At 41.1% G+C, this 21357-nt stretch overlaps 1 protein-coding gene across 7 annotated transcripts in view; it reads left to right on the top strand.

Moving 5' to 3' along the window:
- Window positions 1-21357, top strand: part of pde8b (phosphodiesterase 8B) — a 272856-nt gene that overhangs the window by 238745 nt on the left and 12754 nt on the right. For 6 of the 7 annotated variants that reach the window (XM_073048236.1, XM_073048238.1, XM_073048239.1 and 3 more), the window contains exons 12-19: window positions 1452-1529; window positions 3189-3265; window positions 3577-3741; window positions 4886-4931; window positions 10528-10599; window positions 13922-14057; window positions 16491-16689; window positions 17683-17900. In XM_073048236.1, coding sequence (XP_072904337.1) covers window positions 1452-1529; window positions 3189-3265; window positions 3577-3741; window positions 4886-4931; window positions 10528-10599; window positions 13922-14057; window positions 16491-16689; window positions 17683-17900 — 991 coding nt within the window. The remainder of the gene's footprint in view (window positions 1-1451; window positions 1530-3188; window positions 3266-3576; window positions 3742-4885; window positions 4932-10527; window positions 10600-13921; window positions 14058-16490; window positions 16690-17682; window positions 17901-21357) is intronic. The other variant, XM_073048235.1, reaches the window with a different exon arrangement.

The raw sequence follows: 21357 nt of genomic DNA, 5'->3' as shown, positions 1-21357 counted from the left end.
CTATCCCCTTGTATTAGTCTGGCTCATTCTCCAGGGGAGGGATCGATCAAGGCTGTTGGGTATTTATCTTTATGTGAGAAGCCATGCACATCTTGCCAGCTTCAGGGAAGGAGAAAGACTACAATAGCTTTCTCAAAGCAAACTGCAATATAGGCAAAATAACTTGATATATTTTTCCACCTACAGAAAATTTTGTGGCAATTAAGGTTAATGCAGTTGAAGCCAGAGGGCGCCATTATATGTATCTGGTCTGCACGAGTGTACTTTTACTTCAACATAACTCATAATTCAAAATAATAAGATTCGTGGAGAACAAAACATTCTGAGCTGTGGGTCAAACTCCATTTGTCCAACCTCATATTGGCAGAAAATTAATAAAATGGTCAAAAACTGCATTTGTAAAATAATAAACTTATCTCCCTATGCCAGCAGTTACTCGTATGGACGAAGTGCAGAAATAAACAGATTTTCACAGCTGCTTGAGGTCCTTCCCTTACCAGAGAAAAGTAGGCAGCTTGAGGAATTTGAGCAAAGTGACATATCACAACAGTTGGGAAATATTGTTGCAATTATACCTGTCAATAAATTAGTTCAGAAAATATTAGACTAAAAGACCATAGGTCATAGGAGCAGAATTAAGCCATTCAGCCCATCAAGTCTTGCTCTGCCATTTGATCAAAGCTGATTTATTATCAACCCCATTCTCCTGCCTTCTCCCCGTAACCTTTGAAATCCTTACTAATCAGGAACCTATCAACCTCCACTTTAAATATATTCAATTATCTGGCCTCCACAGTTGTCTGTGGCAACTTTACAGATTCACCACAGTCTGGCTAAAGAAATTCCTCCTCTTCTCTGTTCTAAAGGGACATCCTTCTATTCTGAGACTGTGCTCTCTGGTCCTAGACTCCCCCACTGCTGGAAACATCCTCTCCACATCCATACTACGTTTACTGATTTAGCTATCCAGTACGGAGTAGGCCCTTTGAGCCATGGCACCCCAGCAACCCCATAACCCCGATTAACTCTAACCTAATCACGGGACCAATTAACCTATCTGCTACGTCTTTGGACTGTGGAAGGTAACTGGAGCACCCAGCAATTTCCCACACATTCCATGGGGGAGACTCCTTACACGTCCGAACTCTGGAACGTCCCAAACTGTAGTAGCATTGCAGTAACCGCTACGTTACCGTTGAAACTTACTTCATAACTACTCTTGCGTTTACCATGCGTTATCTGTTGTCATGGGAAACGTGTGCCACAACAAAGCACAATAATGAAAAAACGCAAAAGCACTACACTTTACTCGAATGAGCAATAGAGGCACTCTGTGCATTCTAACCAACCCATCACTTTTCACAACTACATCCATATTGTAAGAGACAGTGGTGACTTGTTGTGAATCACAAAGGAGGAAATCTCTATCAACATACCTTTCTCTCTTAAAGATTCACAGTCATTGAAACATAAAGATAGACGAAAAGGCTCCATTGATGTCAGATCAATAACATCAAAAAGAAGTGATGGTAAGAACACCTTTAGTGAATTTTTATTGGACTATGATTTTTCAAAATAATGCTGAGGCCAGTTATACCCGCATTATGTCAAAATTACGTAGCAACTTCAGATGAGAACTGGGTTCACATTTGAAATGCTATAACTAGACACTGCTGCCTGAGCTATGCCTCACCATTTGATTAAAAACAGTATCTTGCAAACTCCCTCACCAGAAAATATTTTGATTAGTGTGAAGATGTGCTGCTTTTGAAAGATCAGAGAATGAGGGTTATGGGGAACTAGCAAAGAAGAGGAAATGAGGCCAACATATGATAATGATGGCATCCATCGGAATGAAGGAGAATAGAGTGATAGCAGCACTGGAGTGGCCTGGCGGCAGGGATGGAGATCCTGGGATGCCCAGTTATCAAGATCCCCCTCTTGGCCTCACTGTTGTTGTCCAAAGGAAAGTGAAGCAATACGTTTGGCACCAGCTTGGCTGCAGGACCTGCTGGAAGGATGTTCACTGACTTCCCACCATCCTAGGGGCTCCACTCCAGATTTCTGTCTGGGTTTAATCCCGTAGCCTTTGTCTCTCCCGAGACTGCCCATAAGGCAGCGGGGCTAGGGAACTGGTCAACGAGCACCAGGGCAGTGAATCTGGTTGGAGTTGTGTGCTTCGTGTGCGGGGGCCAGACCTCCTCCTCGTTCTCTGTAGTTCAGCCTGAGTCCGAAAGGAGTTCAGTTTCCGCGTGTCACCAGCGAGGAGGCATTACATAAGGCTTGCCATTGGAGAGGCTATGTACTGGTAGCGAGAGACTTGCATATTCAGCTCTTCTTTTCGTGAAACTGCCAGCCAGCAGTGGAAGCTAAGAGCGAGAACGACAAGCATGAGCCACTACACTATCACACTAGATGCGTCACAACAGCCATTGGGCACACAGGCCAACATAGATCAACCATGATCACAATGAATGGGTAGGGCTTGCCTGAGAGGCTGGTCTCATTTTATTGTGTATTTTGGGGTAGATAAAAATAAAATTCATTAAAAATAGTTAAATCCTTTTACTTCTAAGTCTAAGTATACATTGAATAAATTATGTATCCATTACTATAACTTTGATCAATGAATACTAAAAAATAACTATTGTGTGTGGAGTCTCATTCCTTGATGTACTAATTGTTGTTTGATATTTTCAGAAAAAATTAGCTGTTTGCTTATTTTTTCTTTCTCTTCCAATGCGTTCCTAATGACCCATTCTTTATTCCCATTAAGACCTGATTTAACAGTAGTGTTAATTAATTTAGAATTGATTCCTAGTCTCAGTGTGGTATATTTCATAATTCTTCCATCTAATGGATAAAATGGGATTAATGTAAGATTATTGTAAATGGCTGCTTTCGGGCTGTTCAGTCTCAGTGGGCCGAAAAGCCTGTTTCCATGCTCTGGACACAATGAGGTGGGTGGTTGCTTAGACTATTCACCTTTATCGGTAAGAGCTGTTCTCATTCATATGCTGAGGGTAGGATAATAATTTGAAGAGCTAATCTTGTGTTTGTGGTTATTATTAAATTTGTATTGAAGCTGTATGGGTCATGTGTCACAAAGTGCCTGGAATATCTGCTTATATCTGAGAATGTGATCAATATGGGTCACCTGCAAGAACTTTCTTTGGTACTCATTTCAGCTGGAAGCTCACACAACCGGCGACATTCCTCAATGGCCAGAATTCACTCTATGACAATTGAAGCTCCAATTACAAAGGTGAGTGTGCTGAGCACTATTTTTTAAGAAAAAGTAATTTATCCTTTCCATGAACCAAATATATTAAATTGTTCTGAAGCTTTCAGCTGGCCTTAATAAACTATTCATTCACTATTTCTGAATGTTCTTAAAATTTTCTCAACCATTTCCCCACCTTGAATGCTCCATCTTTCAGAGATCTCGGCAAATAACTCTGTGTTGTATCAGCCTTAGTACACACATAGTTATGCATCTGCCTTGTTAGTTTCAGATTTAAAATGCAAGGGCATCTTAGAAATGTAATTCTTTTTCTGTTTTTGCATTTTGTTAAGGTCATCAATATAATTAACACTGCCCAGGAGAACAGCCCAGTAACAGTTGCAGAAGCCTTGGACAGAGTACTGGAAATATTAAGAACAACTGAACTCTACTCGCCACAGCTTGGTACCAAAGATGATGATCCCCACACCAGTAATCTTGTTGGTGGCCTCATGACTGTGAGTTAGTAAGGAACGCCTTTCAGATTTATACATTCCATTTCATAATGTACTTGTCAGTAGAGTATTTGCTTGGAAACCTGTTTTGTGGCTCTTTGTATGCTCGTGAGATAAACCACGGTACCTGCTTGAACCACTATTTAATAATGTCAGCAAGACTGAAATAAAAAAGAGGAAAAATTAACTAGATAGTCTTGATGAAGGGTCTTGGCCCAAAACAGCGACTCTTTACTCCTTTCCTTGGATACTGCCTGATCAGCTGAGCACCTCCATCATTTTGTGTACGTTACTCTATGGCCCTTGAAAAGAACACACAAACAGACAATCCTTCCAAGCCTCCTGGTATACAAGATGCCTGGGGAAATATTTCCCAACTTTTCCTCATTCCTTCAAATGTTTATTTCCTGGCAGAAGCAAAAATTACAGAGATGCAGGGGGTGGGGGGGGGGGGGGGGGAAATCAGAACATTGGGCATTATCCAGGCATATCAGCAAACCATCTAGAAATTGGATAGCATTCCACTTTTAGTTTTCCAGGCCTACTGGTTTAAAAACTGATTTAACCCACAGTTTGGCCCATATGCAACCATTTTAGAGCAGTCCATGCTAACCATGAAATTTTGCCTTCCTAGCACTTCTTGGCATGAATCATCAGTGACCTCAATGTTCGACCTTGGAGGTACATGGGATAGCATTACTGCCTGAGAAGTACTTTTACACAAGCATTACAGGGGAATGTAAACCACCTTGTCCTGGGGCATTCAAAAAGTACATTTAATGTCAGAGAAATGTATACAATATACATCCTGAAATTCTTCTTTGCAAACATCCGCGAAAACAGAGGAGTGCCCCAAAGAATGAATGACAGTCATCACTGAATTCCCAGAATAATAAAGCCTTAGTCCTTCAATGCTGTCACAGGCAACATACAGATGAGTGAAATTGTACCTTTAGTAAATCGTCAGGACAACAGCTCCTTAACAACTGCACTGAACCAACACTAGCACCTTCCCTAACCTGATCATCACCAGAGTCCTTGATCTCCCAAACCTAACCTCAGAAGGAGAGTACTGATAAATTTGAATCCAGAAATGTTCAATGTCCTGTTTTCTACACAAATTTAAACTGCTGTTGTAATATTTCAGGATGGATTAAGAAGACTCTCTGGCAATGAATACATTTTCTCCAAAAGTAAGTCTGAATGTTCATCAACATTTTACTTGTTACTAACCATGCACATTTTGAACTTACGAGTCTCAAAATTGGGTCCAGTCATCTTTGGTTGCTTCCTGTGTTGATTTGCATAATAACTAATAACTTATGTGGCAAATGGAGTTAGAGCTCAAACGATGTAATTCATGACCTCCATATCATAGTGAATGTATGGAAGATTGACTTACTGCGTTGAAGCCGAAGGACAAGCTAATATTTGATATTTATTCCTTAAAAATAACGTACTACATCAATTTGTACTGGAAACAGCAGAAGCAGTTTGTTAAATTCTGCCACTATTGATACTCTAATATATTGTAAGTGTAAAATCCACCCTGATTCTTATGCTGCCCGCTTTGTTGCCACTTATAGGGTTTGTTGCTTAGTGTACTTAATTTTCCATCCTTTCCCTCATTTATTCTATAACTGGTTGCCATTAAATTGGATCTGCCATAGTTCTACTTACTGATCCAGCTCATTTCTGCATTATCTGAGCCACATGTCCTGAGACACAGATCATCATCATCATTATGTGCCATTTCATATGACATAGGTGATCACGGTCCATGAGCATGATTGTTCTTGGCAAATTTTCTATAGGAGTTGTTTGCTGTTGCTTTCTTTTGGGCAGTGTCTTTTCAAGATGGGTAACCCCAGCCATCAGCAATGTTCTTCAGAGATTGTCTGCCTGGTGTTAGTGGTCACTTAACCAGGACTTGTGCTGTGCACCAGCTGCTCATATGACCATCCACTACCTGCTCCCTTACTTTCACGTGATCCTGATTGGGGTGGGGGAGGGGGGCTAAGGAGGTGCTACACCTCACCCAAGGGTGATCTGCAGATTAGCGGAGAGAATAAGTGCCTTATACCCCCTTTGGTTGAGACGTATCTTCACCCCACCACCCACAAGTAACAATCTATTAACTGTGACTCCATGCCATTTGATTCATGTTTCCACTTGTGGCAGGATAATTAAAGGTTTCTGTTTAAGTAGCAACTATTTTTGAATGCTTTTGTCTTGTTATACAGCAAATTTTACTTATTTTGTTAGTCTGATGGGTCTGTCACCTACTTAAGTTAGTAGTCTGATTGTGTGCAGCTAAACTTTCATGGAGATGACTGCATCCTGGCAAAAAAGTATGACTGAAAATCAAACTTCATTTACAATGTTAGGATCCATTTTGGCAGTCATTTACATGTCTCATTCTCCTCAGTGGGAACTCATGAAGTTTTGTTCACGCTTCTCTCCAGATCTCTCCAATTTCCTCTAACCCACACCTTCCAGAAACCAAGCCTCTGGGTGATTGTTTGGATTCTGGCTTCATTACTATTCACATCCATTCAATTCAATTCAAGTTTAATTGTCATTTAACCATACAAGAATACAGCCAAACGAGACAGTGTTTCTACAAGGTCAAGGTGCAAAGACGCACTGCAGATAGTCACACACAGTAAGCACACACAAGATCACAATCACATAATAAGAATCTACCTGTGGCCCCCACCTCCCGTAACACCACAGCTTGTTGCCCAGTCCTTGCATATACAGGTCAACATACCCATGTAAAATATCATTAAAATTCAACGACGCAGAATATTCATGTCTATAGTCGAGACACCCCCAGCCCTCTCTCGACCGGCCCCAACACCATGGCTTTGTAGCCCTGTCCTCGCCCCAACTCCTGCTAGGCGCTACTGTGGCTTTGAGGCTCAGTCATCACATATACAAGCACATGTAGAATATTAGTAAAAACACAACCACACAAATATGTATGTATATAGTCCAGACCCCTCAGTCTATTGAAATCGCAGTCACCACAACTGCACTTGATGGATTTTGGGTCTCTAGAATCGAAAGCAATGTTAATTTCTCAAAAGATGAAGAGATTACTTAAGATGGTGTGAAATCTAGTCAGTGAACTTTTCTGAAGAAATGAACATTGATGAACCTTAATATTTCCACCTGACCTACATCCTGCTGTACCCTTTGGCAACCTTGCTCGTTCTCCACAACTCCACCAACTTTTGTGTCATTGGCAAAGTTGCCAATCAGCTCAACTACATTTCTTCCAAATCATTTATCATATAAGGACTCAGCACAGGTTTCTGTAAAACACCACTGATTACAGACTTCTAATCATAATAACACCCCTTGATCACAATCGGTTGTCTTCAATGGCCAAGTTAGTTTTCAATCCAAAGCACTGTGCATCCAATGTGTGTTAATCTTCTGGATCAGCCTACCATGAGGGACTTGGTGAGCTAAGGTCCATGTAGACAACACTACCCTCATTAATCATCTTCTTCATCTCCGCAAACAGGTTTGTAAGACATGACCTCCCCTGCCCAAAGACATGCTTTTCCAGGTTATTAATCCTATTCATATCCTCCAATGATTTCCCTACCAATGATGTCAGGTTCACTACCCAGATAAGTGTGAAGTGGTTCATTTTGGGAGGTCAAACATGATGACAGAATCTAGTATTAATGGTAAGACTCTTGGCAGTGTGGAGGATCAGAGGGATCTTGGAGTCCGGGTCCACAGGACGCTCAAAGCAGCTGCGCAGGTTGACTCTGTGGTTAAGAAGGCATACGGGGTATTGGCCTTCATTAATTGTGGAATTGAATTTAGGAGCCAAGAGGTAATGTTGCAGCTATATACGACCCTGGTCAGACCCCACTTGGAGTACTAGACCATAAGACAAAGGAGCAGAAGTTGGCCATTTGGCCCATCAAGTCTGCTCCGCCATTTCATCATGAGCTGATCCAATCTCCCCTTTAGTCCCATTCCCCCGCCTTCTCACCATAACCTTTGATGCCCTGACTACTCAAGATACCTATTAGTTTCTGCCTTAAATACACCCAATGACTTGGATTCCACTGCCGCCCGTGGCAACAAATTCCATAGATTCACCACCCTCTGGCAAAAAGTTTTTTTTTTGCATCTCTGTTCTGAATGGGCGCCCTGCAATCCTCAAGTCATGTCCTCTCATACTAGACTCCCCCACCATGGGAAACAACTTTGCCACATCCACTCTCTCCATACCTTTCAACACTCAAAATGTTTCTATGAGGTTCCCCCTCATTCTTCTAAACTCCAAGGAGTACAGTCCAAGAGTAGTCAAACGTTCCTCATATATTAAGCCTCTCATTCCCGGAATCATTCTAGTGAATCTTCTCTGAACCCTCCCCAATGTCAGCACATCCTTTCTTAAATAAGGAGCCCAAAACTGCACACAGTATTCCAAGTGAGGTCTTACCAGTGCCTTATAGATCCTCAACATCACATCCCTGCTCCTATACTCTATTCCTCTAGAAATGAATGCCAACATTCCATTTGCCTTCTTCACCACTGACTCAACCTGGAGGTTAACGTTAAGGGTTACCTGCACGACTCCCAAGTCCCATTGCATCTCAGAATTTTGAATTCTCTCCCCATTTAAATAATAGTCTGCCTGTTTATTTCTTCTACCAAAGTGCACGACCGTACACTTTCCGACATTGTAATTCATTTGCCACTTCTTTGCCCATTCCCCCAATCTATCCAAGTCTCTCTTCAGACTCTCTGTTTCCTCAGCACTACCGGCCCCTCCACCTATCTTTGTATCATCAGCAAACTTAGCCACAAAACCATCTATTCCATAATCCAGATCATTGATATACAACGTAAAAAGAAGCAGCCCCAACACAGACCCCTGTGGAACACCACTGGTAACCGGCAGCCAATCAGAATGGGATCCCTTTATTCCCACTCAACGCTCTATCCATGACTGTAACTTTCCCATAATTCCATGAGTTCTTATCTTATTTAGCAGCCTCATGTGCGGCACCTTGTCAAAGGCCTTCTGAAAATCCAAATACACAACACCCACTGCATCTCCCTTGTCTAGCCTACTTGTAATTTCCTCAAAAAGTTGCACTAGGTTTGTCAGGCAGGAATTTGCTTTAAGGAAACCATGCTGAGTTCTGCCTATCTTGTCATATGCCTCCAGGTACTCCGTAACCTCATCCTTGACAATCGACTCCAACAACTCCCCAACCACCGATGTCAAGCTAACAGGTCTATAATTTCCTTTTTGCTTCCTTGAACCCTTCTTAAATAGCGGAGTGACATTTGCAATCTTCCAGTCCTCCGGAACCAGGCCAAATCTATCGACTTTTGAAAGTTCATTGCTAATGCCTCCACAATCTCCACTGCTACTTCCTTCAGAACACAAGGGTACATTCATCTGGTCCAGGAGATTTATCTACCCTTAGACTATTCAGCTTCCTGAGTACTTTCTCTGTCATAATTGTGACTCCGCTTATTTCTCTTCCCTGACACCCTTGAATGTCTGGTATATTGCTGATGTCTTCCTCAGTGAAGACTAATACAAAATACTCGTTCAGTTTCTCCGCCATCTCCTTATCTCCCATTACAATTTCTCCAGCATCAATTTCTATCAGTCCTATATCTACTCTCACCTGTCTTTTACTCTTTATATACTTGAAAAAGCTTTTAGTATCCTCTTTGATATTATTTGCTAGCTTCCTTTCATAGTTCATGTTTTCCCTCTTAATGACCTTCTTAGTTTCCTTTTGTAAGCTTTTAAAAACTTCCCAATCCTCTGTCTTCCCACTAATTTTAGCTTCCTTGTATGCCCTCTGCTTTGCTTTTACTTTGGCTTTGACTTCTTTTGTCAGCCACGGTTGCATCCTTTTTCCATTAGAAAATTTATTTTTCTTTGGAAGAAGAAATTTCTTCTTCTTCATGTGTTCAGTTCCGATCACCTTACTACAGAAAGGATGTGGAAGCCCTAGAAAGGGTGCAAAGGAGATTGCCTGGATTGGGGAGCATGCCTTATGAAAACAGGTTGAGTGAACTCGGCCTTTTCTCCTTGGAGCGATGGAGGATAAGAGATGACCTGATAGAGGTGTACAAGATGATGAGAGGCACTGATCATGTGGATAGTCAGAGGCTTTTTCCCAGGGCTGAAATGGTTGCCACAAGAGGACACAGGTTTAAAGTGCTGGGGAGTAGGTACAGAGGAGATGTCAGGGGTAAGTTTTTTACTCAGAGAGTGGTACTGGAATGGAGTGGGCTGCTGGCAATGGTGGTGGAGGCAAATACGATAGGGTCTTTTAAGAGACTTTTGGATAGGTACATGGACCTTAGAAAAATAGAGGGCTATGGGTAAACCTAGTAAAGTCTAAGGTAGGGACATGTTCGGCACAACTTTGTGGCCTGAAGGGCCTGTATTGTGCTGTAGGTTTTCTATGTTTCTAACCTATAATTTCTCGAAAATCACTTCTTATTCTACTAGACTGAGTAGAGTATAGAGACCCTGTATGGTTAACACTTCTCATACAACAATCCTATGAATCAATTTCTTCATTGCAATTTCTCTATTGCAAGAATATCTTTCCTAGGTATCTTTCCTGATAATGGCACCTTTAGAATATAGCCAACATGTTATTTATATGAAATAGAAAATGTTCGATACATTCTGCAGGTTAGACACCATCAGTAGACAGAGACGTTGAGTTAACATTTCCCAGTGTAATTATGTTCCCCACTTTTTGTTGTGATGTGTAGCCTATCGCCAAGTTGAGAAGACTGAGGCACCTCTCTGGACTTCTCTTGATGGGCAGATTGAAGAAGAACCAGGTACCTGCAGACAAAGCATTTTTTGCCACCTGTCAATTAAGTAGATTAGGGAACTTTTTTTTTCTCAAACCTAAACTTTATTTTCTTTTCCCTTCTATGACCTTACAATAAATACACAATCTTTCAGCTAAAGAGGTAATGTTGATGCATTAAACATTTACCGGAGGTGCTCGAGACAACTGGGTTCAGATCATTCTCAGATCCTTGTGGGGAAATAGTTCACTCAACTCCCTACTTCTTAAGTTCTGGATCTCACTGTAAGATAGCCCGTAAGCACTGGCCAGTTTGATGTATCTTTTAGAGTTGCAATATACTAGTATATCAATTCTGCCCCTATTATAAATCTACACTCCTTTAGACTCAATGGAGGAGTCCTGTGCTAAGAATGAATAAAATACAGTCACAACCAATTACACATCCACACTTTTCCAAGGCAGATATCTGGATAGTACAGCATGCCGTCCTCCCTCAAAGACACTCTTCAAACACATCAACTGTTTTTGAACAACTGAATTTGTAGTTATCTTCCAAAAAGTCTTCAAAGATCAAAGTAAATTTACAATCAAAGTATGTATATGTCACCATATATTACCGTGAGATTCATTTCCTTCCAGGCATTCACAGTAGAACAAAGAAATACAATAGAATCAATTTTTAAAAACTGCACTTAAAGAATGACTTAATAACCAATGTGCAAGAGAAGCCAAAATGGACAAATACAAAAAGTAACAATCAATCAATCAGTCAATACATATACACTGAGCACATGACTTGTAGAATCATTGAAAGTGAGTTCATAGGTTGCAGAATCAGTTCTGTGTTGAGGTGAGTAAAGTTATCTGTGCTGCTTCAGGAGTCTGATGAGCTTCAAGCAGTTTCCAGTCAATTGTTCACAGTTCATTAAAATGGGATTACTTTTGTGATGAGATTTGGGATGCAGTTGTTAACAACAAAAAAAAGGCAGTTGCCAAGTGAGATGTTTTCTAAAATAATTGCCATTTACTTTACCTTTTATGGTTCACCATGCATCAGATAAATCATTCTAATGCTGCTATTAAGACTTGCAAACAATGTACATATAAAACAAGAAGGCTGTAGATACTGTGAGAAATCTCTTTTTACATTGCTTTTCCTTACAGTGTTTCCAGGAATGGCTTAAATTAATATTTGGCAAAAGGATTTAGGATTTCCATGGCAAGCAAATTCCTCAGAGTGTTTCCCACTACAAGTGTCTTTTCACAAAACATAAAACAGATGCTTTGTGTACAAAGGAATGAGAGGGAACTGGCATATACTCTACAGTGAACAAAAATTTATTTTAAAGGAACTCTGGATAAATTTGGAGGAAAAACAATCCGTGTTTGATGAACAATCTCAAATTGCCACTTCCTTTTTTGTCAGTGAAGCAAGAAATTCACTTGAACCTTCTGGACATTTTGGGCTGAGGTCCTTCATCAGGGCTGGAAAGAAAGGGGGAAGAAGCCAGAATAAGAAGGTGGGGAAGGGGGAAAGGTGATAGGTGAAGCCATCTTGGTGATAGGTGGAAAAGGCAAAGGGCTGAAGAAGAAGGAATCTGATAGGAACAGAGAGTGGACCATGGGAGAAAAGGAGAAGGAGGGGCACCAGAGGAAGGTGATAGGAGAAGAGAAGAGGTAAGAGGAGCACCAGATGGGGAATTAAAGGAAAGGGAGAGGAGGAAAAATTACCAAAGGTTGGAAAAATCAATGTTCATGCCATGTTGATGTTGAGGCTCTATAAGGCACTGGTAAGACCTCACTTGGAATACTGTGTGCAGTTTTGGGCTCCTTATTTAAGAAAGGATGTGCTGACATTGGAGAGGGTTCAGAGAAGATTCACTAGAATGATTCCGGGAATGAGAGGGTTAACATGTGAGGAACGTTTGACTGCTCTTGGACTGTACTTCTTGGAGTTTAGAAGAATGAGGGGGGACCTCATAGAAACATTTCGAATGTTGAAAGGCATGGACAGAGTGGATGTGGCAAAGTTGTTTCCCATGGTGGGGGAGTCTAGTATGAGAGGACATGACTTGAGGATTGCAGGGCGCCCATTCAGAACAGAGATGCGAAAAAAAATTTTTAGCTGGAGGGTGGTGAATCTATGGAATTTGTTGCAACAGGCGGCAGTGGAGGCCAAGTCATTGGGTGTATTTAAGGCAGAGATTGATAGGTATCTGAGTAGTCAGGGCATCAAAGGTTATGGTGAGAAAGCGGGGGAATGGGACTAAAGGGGAGATTGGATCAGCTCATGATGAAATGGCGGAGCAGACTCGATGGCCAGAATGGCCGACTTCTGCTCCTTTGTCTTATGGTCTTATGGGTGCATTAGGAGTCTTTTCCCTTTCCTCTTCCCTTTCTCCTATGGTCTACTTTTCTCTACTATCAGATTCCTTCTTCTCCAACTACCAATTCCTTTTCTACCTATCACCTCACAGCTTCTTTCTTCATTTCTCCCACACCCACCGGCCTGGCTTCACCTATTATCTTCCAGTTTGTACTCCTTCCCCTTGTCCACCTTATTCTGGCCTCTTCCCCCTTCCTTTCCAGCTGTGTTGAAAGGTCTTGGTCTGAAATGTTGACTTTATTCATTTCCATAGAAGCAATTTCAGATTTTTTTTTAACATAACATATTCCTTTTACAGTATGCAAGGCCAGCACTTATTATGTGTTCAGGAAGTAGATGGGCTACAGCAGTAGAAGACCACTCTGGGTTTGTTCCTGTTCCTAATAAAGTGGCTAGTGAGTGTATTCTAACAGTGTGTAGAAAGGGGGGTACCAAGAACTAAAGCATTATTCCAAGAACAGTAACTCTTATTCACCTGAGATCTGGATAGATGCATCGTATCAGTGAGCGGACATTAAAAAAAAACAAAGTAAAAAACAAAAGATAGCCTAATAATAGACACCACCTCTTCACTTCAGAGAAAGCAGCTGCTGTTTTTATCAGTGTCCACTCTGTGTGGGAGTCTTCAGTTAACAGTTCAGAAGAAATATCTGTTTTGCTACAGATAGGAAAGTGCATAGTTTCACAATGGAATATTGCATGATAAGCTGGAGGAACTCAGCTAGTCAGGCAGCATCCAGAGAGAAATGGTCAGTCAATGTTTTGGGCTGAGGCCCATCATCATCACCACCTTTGCCCTCCATAGATTCTGCCTGACCTACTGAGTTCCTCTAGTTTTTTGTGTATTACTTAAGATTCCAGCATCTGCGGTTTTTTAATGTCTTTACAAAGGAATATGTTTGCTATCAGTATACTTGTATTGGAATTTTTCCCAAGTTGATACTTTTCTTTACACTAACAGACTTGCAGCAAAGTCACGGCCATCTTGCCATCCCAGTTTCCCTTGGTGATGTACCACCTCGGGCGGCAGAATTACTTGCTGAGGAAGAAAACTGGGACTTTAATATTTTTGAGCTGGAAGCTGTAACAAGCAAGAGGTGGGTACTAGTATTGAACTGTGATCATCTGTAGGCTGTACTGGAGTGAGTTTTTAATGTATTAAATATGAGTCATATTTGTGTCTATTGCTAACCTGCAAGTTGGGTCAGTGGCAAATGCAATATTAGCATACATTTCAAGACAACTGGAATATAAAAGAAAATATGTAATTTTGAGCCTTTATAAGGCATTCATCAGACTGCACTTGGAGCATTATGAGCAGGTTTGGCCCCTTATCAAAGAAAGGATGTGCTGGCTGTGGTGAGGGTCTAGAGGAGGTTCATAAGAATTAACCTGAGAATGAAAGGGTTAATGAATGAGGAGTGTTTCATGGCCTGTACTCACTGGAGTTTAGAAGAATGAGGGGGGAGCTAAAATATTGAAAGGCCTAGATAGAGTTGATGTGGAGAGGATGGTTCCTATCATGGTTACAGCCTCAGAATAGGATGTCCATTAGAACAGAAATGAGGAGAAATTTCTTTAGCTAGAGGATGGTGAATCTGGCGAATTCATTACCTCAGACAGCTGTGGAGGCCAAGCCATTGGATATATTTAAAGCAGAGGTTCTGATTAGCCGGTGAGTCTAAGGTCACAGGGAGAAGGCAGAAGAATGGGGTTGAGAAGGATAATCAATCAGCCATGATGGAATGCCGGCCGGTGGTGCAGTGACATCAGCACTGGACTTAGAGGCAAGTGGTCCCGGGCTTGAATGTGGAAGGCTTTCCATTCGTGTTGGGTTAAGTGTCGAGCTAGCAATTCAGCCTCATACAAAACATTCAAAAATGCTAAAGAAGCGGCAAGGCTGCTACCCAGTGAGCCACAAGGCGCAGAGAGGAAAAACAACATAATGGAATGGGGGAGCAGACTTGATGGGCAGAATGGCCTAATTCTGTTCCCATGTCATACAGTGTTGAAAGAGAATTTAAAGCATTTATTATTCATTGTGGTTTTCATTCAATTTCTGAACTAGGAAAAGGGAATGCAGAATAGGAAAAGGAGTCAAATTGTGGTGGCGTCTTTACCCTAAAGACTCCTAAAGTTGCAGATGTTGATGAGTTGTGTGCAGAAACTGAAGATAAAGGGAACCTTGACATGACTGGACAGAACAGGGTGAAAGGAGAGAGCAGAACTAGAAGATTCCCAGTTACACATATCTCTGCTCCATATTTCCTGATGACAGACGGTGATGAGTGGCACAGTTGGTAGAGCCACCACCTCACAGCACCCAGGTTCAATGCTGACCTCAGCTGCTATCTGTATGGAGCTTGCAAGTTCTCCCTGTGACTGTGCAGACTGAAGAATATCTTCTCATTTTAGTACTGAGTGTTTGACCCTTCACTTTGAGACTGGGATCAGTAATTCTACAAAGCCTGCTTGTGAGAAGCATGGACCTGATTAGACTTCCATGAGGTCACCCTTCCTCTTTCAAAATATAAATACCATAGGCCTAGTTTGCTTAATCTCTATCTAGAATAAACAGACTAGGCCTACAAACAAGCCCATTAGTCCAGGAATCTATCAGGTTATTTAGCTACCTTTTTATTGATTATCTGAATTAATGTAGGTTCATTAATATAACAGACAAGTACAGGTCTTTGAGTTAATTCTTTAAAACAAAGTTAAAATTAGGTTAAAAGATACAAGATTTTCCATGGCCAGTTTCAAAACTGCAAGTAAACACCAGTGTTGTGGAGGCAGCAGTACCAAAGTGCATTGCAAATTTACATTGTTGAAAGTAATGGGACAACCTGGAGGATCCTGGGGAACAGAGGAAAAATGGCATTGTCTAGGATTGTGTAGATCAGCAAGAGGAGAGTCTGCCAGAAAGAAAGGGGCCAGAAGAGGAGTGCCATCACTGAGATTGGGTAAAGGGATGGTATGGTGAACTTTGGCAGTGAGAGGAGAATTTGTGGGTCAGATCGAGTTCAATTCAAAGTCTCTGGATGGGGTGGGCAATGAGCTGGATCTGCATGGGAGAAGTGTCTATAAATACAAAGCACCCAGTCCACTTCAGCATCATTGAAGCCCTGTTGTCCTAACTATGTCCAGTCATGATTAATCATTGTCTAGTTTACCTCACAGAAGTAGCAGTACTCAGAATGCTACTTCTCCAAAAGAAGCATTGCTGAAAAATCTTGTCCACTACTCAAACATAAATCATCCTAGTAAGTATTCTGCTCGACTTCCAGAGTGGTATAAAATGAAGTGAAAATGATTGTTAGACCACTTCTCTCTCAAGGTGAAGTCAATTCTCAATTGTGTAATGTTAAAACAACAGTAAGTCTCTAGGATGTTGCGGAATGTAAGCCAATAGATTTTTATTTTAAAAAAACATCTGGATAGTCAAAGCAGACATCTTAATCAATGCCAAATCATCTATATGACACTATTGAGTTCTTGCTTTTCAAACAATTCTCTTTGTTTTGTTTTAGGCCCTTACTCTACCTTGGCTTAAAAATCTTGACACAATTTGGCATATGTGATGTTTTAAACTGTTCAGAAATTACTCTAAGATCATGGCTACAAATCATAGAAACCAATTACCATGCATCAAATTCATACCACAATTCAACACACGCAGCTGATGTGTTGCATGCCACAGCGTATTTTCTTCGAAAGGATCGAGTTAAGGTAAGCCTTTATATTTATCATTGACACATGATGGAGACATTCAAGTGTTTTGTTGGATTTTATATCACATGGCTTTATTAAACATGGTAATTGTTGATTATAAATGTGAGAAATCCTGCAGATGCTGGAATTTCAGAGCAACACATACAAAATGCTGGAGTAACTCAGCAGGTCATGTAGCATCTATGTAAATGAATAAACAGTCAATCGAGACTCTTACTTGATGCACTTTGTATCAAAGTACTTTGATGCACTAAGTCATTAAAGTTATAATTACCTGAAACATAATGTACCCTGGGTGAGATAAGTAATCATTTTATTTGGAGAGGGTAGACAGGAATCAAGATAAAACACAGAGACAGCATATAGTATCTATCTTAACCCATTTCCTTCTATAGTTATATAAGAGAGTGAAATTTGCCAGTTGTCCACTCTTGGTTGTTTTTCTGGCATTTCTGAGCTTCTACATAAAGGTCAGAAGGGGTGACCATAAGTCATAAAAGCAGGATGAATAGGATATCCTGCTTGGAAAATGACTCCAGTTGTGTCAGTTAGTGTAAAGTTAGTAATGCAATCGTCTGCAAGATCATACTGCAAGAAATTCTAAAATACTAATGCATAAGCAGAATGTTGTAACCTTTATGGCTTGATCATTGACATTTATTTTGTATTTGATGTGTCAGGGACTGATTTTTCATTGGTTTAAGCAGACAGATTTGTGCCAGTCCATATCAGAATAATAATCAATCTAGGTAACAGAGTATTTATTTTGAATCTGGCAGGTTCCTTGCACGTTTTCCATTCGTGTTGGGTTAAGTATTGAACTAGCAATTCAGCTTCATACTAAACAGACAAAATGGTATTGGTTCATTATTGTATAAGACTAATGTATATGCTTTTGTTTATGGTCGGTAGTGAATTTATCATTATTGGGCAATTGTTAGAACTTCACTGATACTAAGCACTAATGCTTCCTTTCAACGTTATTCGCAGGCGAGTTTGGACAAGATGGATGAGGTGGCAACCCTGATTGCAGCCACAGTACATGATGTGGACCACCCAGGTCGCACCAACTCCTTCCTGTGTAATGCAGGAAGTGAGCTCGCAGTCCTCTACAACGACACAGCAGTTCTGGAAAGTCACCATGCAGCCCTGGCCTTCCAGCTTACAGCAGGAGACAAAAAGAGCAACATTTTTAAGAACATTGAAAGGTTAGATTTACTGATCAATAGATCTTCCAGCTTCCAAAACCCCTCAGTGCCAATTGGTACATAAATTTAGTTTGTTATGTTACAGAGTGATGGTCAAAACTCAACTGGTTTGCAATAAGGATCTAAGATATGGTCACAAGAGATTCTGCAGATGCTGAATATCTTGAGCAACACACACAAAATACTGGAGGAACTCAGCAGGTCAGAAAGCATCTATGGAGGGGGATGAACAGTCGATATTTCGGGCCAAGACCCTTCATCAGGACTTGCTCTTTTGTTTTTGCTCTCCTGGGGGTACTTCAATTACCTAGCTGTACAGAACCCAGCACTTGCTTGTTATGACACTGAAGGAGGCCATTTCAGTCGACGTCAATGATGTCTCTTAGGGGTACCCTATGACGTCAATGATGTACCCTATACCCATCTCCTTATCTCTCTGCAGTATCACAACTTACCTCAGGAAAGAGATATTAAAAATGCAGAAGTTCCTTTTAAATGAGTTGATATGTTTCATCACAAACCTCTGAAGCACTTCATCGCAGTGGACGTAAGTGCTACTGGATGATAGTCATTGAATACCACCTTACTGATGATAGTCATTACATCCCACCAAAGACTGTTGCTAAGCACTTGAGGTATTCAGTGTAGTGATTAGTAAACAAGAAACAGCCTACCCTGGCACCCTTCAAATCATTTTTAACGACTTCAATCAGGCTTGTTTGAATAAAGTTCTGCCCAATTATCATCAACATAACACCTACAGCACAAGGAGTCCTAACACACTAGACCACTGTTATACTAAAATAAGGAATGTATTTCGGTAAGTCTGATCACTTGGCTGTCCCTCTACCTACATACAGGCAGAAGCTAAAGAGCAAATTTCCAGATATTAGGACAATAAAGAGGTGGTCGCGGGGTCAGTGGAGTGGCTCTGGGATTGCTTCAAGTCGGTGGACTTGGCTGAGTTCAAGGACTCATCTGCAGATCTGATAAATACACCCTGGTTGTCATAGTCTTTATTAAAACAGTTGTAGACAAAATGTGTCCCCACAAAATCATTTAGAATCTTCCCAACTGGAAGGCCTTGATGAACCAAGAGATCCATAAACTATTAAGGGTCAGATCAGTAGTGTTCAGGCCTGGTGACCAAGTAAAATACAAGAGTTCCAGGAATGACCTTCGGAAAGCCATCTCACAAAGTGGCAATTCTGGACCAAACTTGAATTAATGAAGGATGCTCGACAATTGTGGCAGGGCTTGAATGTCACTGTCTCCTACAAAGAAGAGAAAATCTGCAGATGCTGAAAATCCAAAATGCTGGAGGAACTCAGCATCCAGGCAGCATCTATGGAAAAGAGTACAGTTGAAGGGTTTCAGCCCAAAATGTCAACTGTGCTTTTTTTCCATAGATGCTGCCTGACCTTTTGAGTTCCTCCAGCAGTTTTGTGTGTTACCTCCTACAAAGTTAAACCAAGCAACATAGGTTACAACAAGGTTTAATTCCCAGATTCGCTCAATGCCTTTTATGCTTGCTTTGATCGTCAAAACATGGATGCACTTTCACAAACTCCCACAGCCCCTGACGACCCTATGATATCAGTCTCTGAGGCCAACATAAGAGCATCCTTCAGAAGGGTAAACCCACGGAAAGCATCCAGGCAAGACTGGGTACCTGACTGAGTACTAAAGACTTGTGCTGATCAACTAACTGGAATGTTCACTGATATCTTTAACTTTCTCACTTCGGCTGTTGGAGGTACTCACCCACTTAAAGCAAAGGCTGGTGATGAAACCTAGCAATTCCTGCCTGAGGAGTGGCTTGGACCTGCTCCAGTTTGCCTACCGGCACAATAGGTTAACAACAGATGCCATTTCATTGACTCTTCACTCAATCCCGGAACACCTGGCACCTGGACAGTGAAGATGCATACGTCTGGATGCTCTTCATTAACTACAGTTTGGCATTCAATATTATCGTCTCCTCAAAACTAATCAGCAAGTTCCAAGACCTAGACCTCAATACCTCCTTGTGCAATTGGATCCTCAATTTCCTTACTTGCAGATCATAGTCAATTCAGATTGGCAACAACATCTCTTTGACAATTACTATCACACAGGTACACCATAGGGCTGTGAGCTTAGTCCCCTCTATTCGCTATATACCTATGACTATTAGGCTAAGCAAAGCTCTAATGCCATATTTAAGTTTGCTGACAATGTCGTTGGCAGAATCAAAGGTGATGACAAATCAGAATATACGAGGGAGATTGAAAGTCAGGCTGAGAGGTGCCACAACAACCACCACTCAATCAATGTCAGCAAGAACAAGGAACTAAGTATTGAAGGATGAAGCTGGGAGGTCCATGAGCTAGTTCTCATCAAGAGTTCAGAAGTGAAGAGGGTCAGCAAACTTAAATTCCCGTGTTATCATTTCAGTGGATCCTGGGTCCACCATGTAAGTGCAATTACAAAGGAAGTATGGCAAAGTTTGCAAAGATTCGGCATGTCAAAATGAGAATTAAGTTTAATATTACCATCATATGGCGTGAAATTTATTAAATGAATTACAGTAATATGCATATTAAATAATTAAAAATAGTAGTGCAAAAGTAGAAATAATTTTTAAAAAGTGAGGTCGTGTTCATGGGGTGTCCATTTAAAAATCGGATGGCAGAGGGGAAGAAGCTGTTGCTGTATTGCTGAGTGTGTACCTTCAGGTTTCTGTACCTCCTTCCTGATGGTAACAATGATAAGGGGGCATGTCCTGGGTGATGGGAGTCCTGAATAAAGGACACTGCCTTTCTGAGGCACTGCTCTTTGAAAGTGTCTTGGATACTACTAATCATCTAAAACTTTGACAAATTTTTAAAGATGTGCGATGGGGAGTATAATTAACTGGCTGCATCACAGCCTGGTATGTTTCCAAAAAGCCTACAAGAAGTAGTGGATACAGCCCAATTCATCACGGGTAATGCCCTCCCCACCCCTGAATACATCTACATGGAGTGCTGTCACAGGCAAGCAGCATCCATCATCAAGGACTCTCCACCATCTAGGTAATGCTCTCTTCTCGCTGCTGGCATCAGGAAGGAGGTACAGAAGCCTCAGGACACCCACCACCAGGTTAACCATCAGGCTCTTGAACCAGAGGGACTAACTTCAATCAACTTCATTCACCCCAACACTGAGCTGTTTCCAAAATCTGTGGACTCACTTTCAAGGGTGTTTCATCTCATGTTCTCAATACTTATTGCTTATTTATTACTTTTATTTTGTTTTTTTAATATTTGCACTGTTGCACATGGGTTGTTTTGTCTGAATTGTTGTGTGTGGTTTTTCATTGATTCTGATGTGTCTTTTTGTATTTACTTTGAATGTCCACAAGTAAACTAATCTCAAGGTTGTACATGATTACATATATGTACTTAGTTAATAAATCTACTTTGAACTTTGAACT

Source organism: Hemitrygon akajei, chromosome 6 (genome assembly GCF_048418815.1).
Source record: "Hemitrygon akajei chromosome 6, sHemAka1.3, whole genome shotgun sequence".
Lineage (NCBI taxonomy): Eukaryota > Metazoa > Chordata > Chondrichthyes > Myliobatiformes > Dasyatidae > Hemitrygon > Hemitrygon akajei.
The sequence above is the reverse complement of the archived record's forward strand: the minus strand, read 5'-3'. Positions and strand labels throughout refer to the sequence as shown.